The sequence below is a fragment of the Pestalotiopsis fici genome, assembly GCF_000516985.1.
Source record: "Pestalotiopsis fici W106-1 unplaced genomic scaffold PFICI_Scf_4, whole genome shotgun sequence".
NCBI lineage: Eukaryota > Fungi > Ascomycota > Sordariomycetes > Amphisphaeriales > Sporocadaceae > Pestalotiopsis > Pestalotiopsis fici.
In genome coordinates this window covers 1,106,604-1,110,614 of record NW_006917094.1, presented here as the reverse complement: position 1 = coordinate 1,110,614, position 4,011 = coordinate 1,106,604, and the positions used below count along the sequence as shown (strand labels likewise).

Sequence of the window (4,011 nt, the reverse complement as noted above, 5' to 3'; positions counted from 1 at the left end):
CATTTGAACTGTTTACCACTCCGTTGGAGCCGCATAACGTGATGGTCAGATCACATTCAATATACGCAATCTTTGCACATAGGGTGCTGACACTCTATTTTAACACACTGCGGGCTCATTCTGCTGCGGACTTCGCCGCACTGGCACTGATTCTGGGGTTAGCTTCAACTTCACGTGGGATACTTGGGTATCAAGTGTAGGTTAATGCATGCTTACACATGTTGCTGTTGCTGTGGCCATTGGTCCATCATCTTTACCATTTATTCTGGATCTTTTCGGGTGGCGACCTTCACCAGTTCGGTCCGCCTTTCGCTTGCTGGCAGCGACGCGTCGCTTGTCGCTTAGCGGGGCCTCTACATTCAATGGCCTATCAGGCGCATGTGGTACCAATGGAACCTCAGCCTCGGCATTTGGCGATTCCGTTGAAGCATTGTCTGCGTCCAGCTGTGCCTCAGGGTCGAAACTTTTCCAGTCAATCATCTGCTTCTGGGCAAGATCATGGCGTCCGGCGATGTGATCATCGATATGATCATACCGTTTCGTCCAGGCCTCAGCGCCGCCTTTGCTGTCGTTTTTGATGATTTTCTCGCAAAAGCCGCACCAGAAGTTGGCTTCACAATTCCGGCCCACACGACATTCTTCAAGCTTCCTCTCAATGATTGCATTGCCAAGTTGGTGACTGTTCATTAGATGCTGTCGGAATGTCTCTCGGCGGTGGCTGACCTTGCCGCAGAGTTGTGGAATCTCGTGCGTCGCCTGGACATCACATTTCCAAACCTCTACCAGGAAGTGCTGGCTGTTCTCATGACGCTTCCAGTCATTCTTGCTGCCAAACCGTTTGGTGCAGCCTTCAAATGTACAACCATAAGGCTTGTCATGACGCTTCATGTGCTTTCTGAGGACCTGTTAGCACATGTCTCTTTGCCTTTACCCGTGATGTGGCACCTACTTTAGCTCACAACGCCGTAGAAAGCTCTTGTCGCACTTGAGACACTTGTTCTGTGCATCCTGACGTGGAGTCGTCTCAGGCGCTTTTTCACTGGCTGTTGGCGTCTGCTCCTTCTTGTAGCCAGTCCCTTCCAGAAGACCACTGCTTTGTAGTGCTTCTAGTACCTCTTTGATTTTATTTTGTTCTCTCAAGTTGCTCAGCTTGAATACAAGGGAAGATACATCTTCCGACAGCGGTACACCAATGTCTGAAGAGTCTGGAGATCCCTTCACCTCGTCTGTCAAGGTAGGAGTTGCTGCGCCCTCGGCATCCGACTCGGTCGAATCTGGAATAGATCCATACAGAGTATGCTCGGGTATTGGGGCATCTTCATCTGCACCCACCAATACCATTGAAACAGAAGAGGTGTGCTGGTTCAGGTCCGCCGGTGTGATGTATTGTTGCTCGCTGCGGTCATCACTCGGGGCATATCCAGAACTATCTGTACTAAGGGTTGTTGGTGAGGCCGCAGACTCTAGCCGTCCATCCGTAGTGTGCATATCAACGTTCTCATCATCATGAGACTCGATATTAATCAATTGCTCGTCGTCCCCTGTATCCTGACCTAGGTGGCTGTTGGGTGTCTGATGCATAGGCATCAATCCTTTCGGTACATCAAGGCTTGCTGTAGTGTTGCCCGAATGGTTCCAATATGGGATCTGATTAGGTAACCCCTGACCCTCGTGAACATTAAAGTCCGCCACGGAGGGTTGCATCCCAGCAATGTCAGGCAAAACGTCTTGAGGAGCGATGGTACTTGGTATGGTCAGCGCTGTGATAAATGCATGAGGCTCGAAAGGTGAAACTCACCGAAAGACGAATTTTTCCAACTCCTCGTCGGTGATTTCTTGTTGATGGACTCGCTTGATATGAGCACGGAAGTTGTCGGCGCGTGGCCAGATCTTTTCCTTATGCCTACAAGCCTGGAGTGTACAGCGATAGCGATTGCCGGCTGTTTGTTCTTGTGGATGCACACTCCTTATGTGGCGGTCCAGATCATTTGACGTGCTGAATCCTTCTGTCCGAGAACATCCCGATACCTGGCACATGTGCGGTTTGGTATGTCTCTGCCGATGCTTCCTGAGATCAATGTCAGCTCACAGATGTCGAAAGTATGAAATCTTCTACCACACGCACTTGAGCTCCGAGTTGGTCTTGAGGATTTTGTGACACGTCTCGCAGATCAACTCCCTCGCATTTGGCTGAGGGTGTCGTTGGAGAGATGGCGATGGCGACTGATTCGGGACCTGGCCCCAACACCGCAGATCCATATTCATGTGGAATTGACCTGCCAGGCTCTGAGTCTCATGATTTTCAAGTGGCTCATCGTAGCAAATCGAAGCAGTCGCAATGCTTTGTTTTGCTCCATGGCTTGCATAGCCAGAGTCTGATGCTATCGGGAGAGTATCACATTCCGATGGCGAGATGCCATCGCGGTAGCCGCCTGCGAATGTAAATCCATGGTCTGTAATGTTCATGCCATTCTGGTTTCCAGGAAGGGCGATGTCCTTGGGATGCCATGGGTCATCATTAGAGTTTGTGTACCATTGTTCCACGGCGTGGGGGCCTCCGGGTATGTGGCCGCCATAGGGGATTTGCATTGAAGGGTCGCGCACAAAAGGCGCGGACAACAAGTCTGGGTTCAGTTCCATTCCGATCAGATCATGATGCATCGAAGAAAACATGTCGACAGTCCCAGAAGCCGACTCAACGGTACGCCGGCGACCGTTGCTGGTCAAAATTTGCAATGGATTAGTCATGTTGGGATGAAGCAACGGGCCTGGCTCTACTGAGTGCACCCGTTGTCTGGCGGTTTAGGTGCGCACTCTGGGATTTGTGTTGACTCTTGCAGCAGCCTTGCTAGGCCATGCACCAAATCTTAGCGGGCGTGTTATCCCGAAAAGGCGATTCACATTTATCTCTCATTCAACGGCGTTTCGATCCTTGGGGCTCATCCGGGTTTGGAGCGAGAGATGGGGTGCTGAGCAAGTCAACTTGGTGATCTCATGAGACAATGGGGCAGTTTCCAATCATGAGATTTAGGCAGAAATCAAGGACAGACAGATCAGCTGTCTTGGTTGTCTTTGGTGGCTCGAGTTTTACTGGGCTTCCATGGTGATTGGAGGAAGGCGGTGCGCTACTGGGGAACGAGGGGCAGGGTAGGTGCAGTACGTACGGAGTAGACAGAGACTCGAGCGCCAACAAAAATGATTGTCTGCTTCTGCCTGCGCAGTATGTCCAAGGATCAAAGGATATAATTACTGATGATATGCGAAGGCGCAGAAAATTGCGTTATCGTTGTCGCCGACGAGGAATTGGAAGCGAACCGATGCGAGGGTTGGCAGCGAGTTTGTTGGGATGAAAGGAGAACCAGCCCGGTGCAGGTGTTTCCTGGTGTTGGGAGTATGTAGCACTGTAGGACTGTCGTATCGCAGATACCACGCAATGCGATGCTGACAGCTCAAAGTTTGCTGGATTGAGGGGTGGTAAAGGATAATTTTTTTTTTCTCCCCCTTCACCCTGCTGACACAGCAATGTGGACGTCGGTCAATGGACTTGAGCCGCAGCCTCAAGTCAATCACATCAGTTGCATCACAACAGATTACGTAGACAAATGGTGCTTCCAATGTCTCAATATGAAAACAGACAGTCTCCAAAAACCAACGGCACGATGGTGGCAGTGACGGCAAAAACCGGCTGTTGAGGCTCTTTTCAGAAACGGTTGGATGCGACACCAATACTCGTCATGACAGCAAGATTCAAGTGTGAGGTGGGTAGCTGGATGCGGTGAGTGCCTATCTGCTGTATGCAAGTATGGCACTACGCATGGAGTCACAAGGCAACTGTGACAAACGAAGAAAGTGAGGCGACCACATTTGTGCTTTGCCCAGTCCAGTCCAGTCATGTTTCTGTCCAGTAACGACCCGAGACAGTGCATATACATTTCCACAGCAGGCATTGCATATCTCTGTCCCTCTCCCTCTCTTTTTCCCCTCTCTCTCTCTCTCTCTCTCTCCTCCTCC

At 50.7% G+C, this 4,011-nt stretch overlaps 1 protein-coding gene across 1 annotated transcript; it reads right to left on the bottom strand.

The window, feature by feature from the left end:
* Positions 1-201: 201 nt before the first annotated feature.
* PFICI_06313 (uncharacterized protein) lies at positions 202-2,748 on the bottom strand (the record flags this gene model as incomplete). Its single annotated transcript, XM_007834894.1, has 4 exons — positions 202-895; positions 950-1,744; positions 1,799-1,903; positions 2,126-2,748. The coding sequence occupies 4 exons, from the start codon at positions 2,746-2,748 to the stop codon at positions 202-204; spliced, it is 2,217 nt and encodes a 738-aa protein (XP_007833085.1).
* Between the last annotated feature and the right edge of the window lie 1,263 nt (positions 2,749-4,011).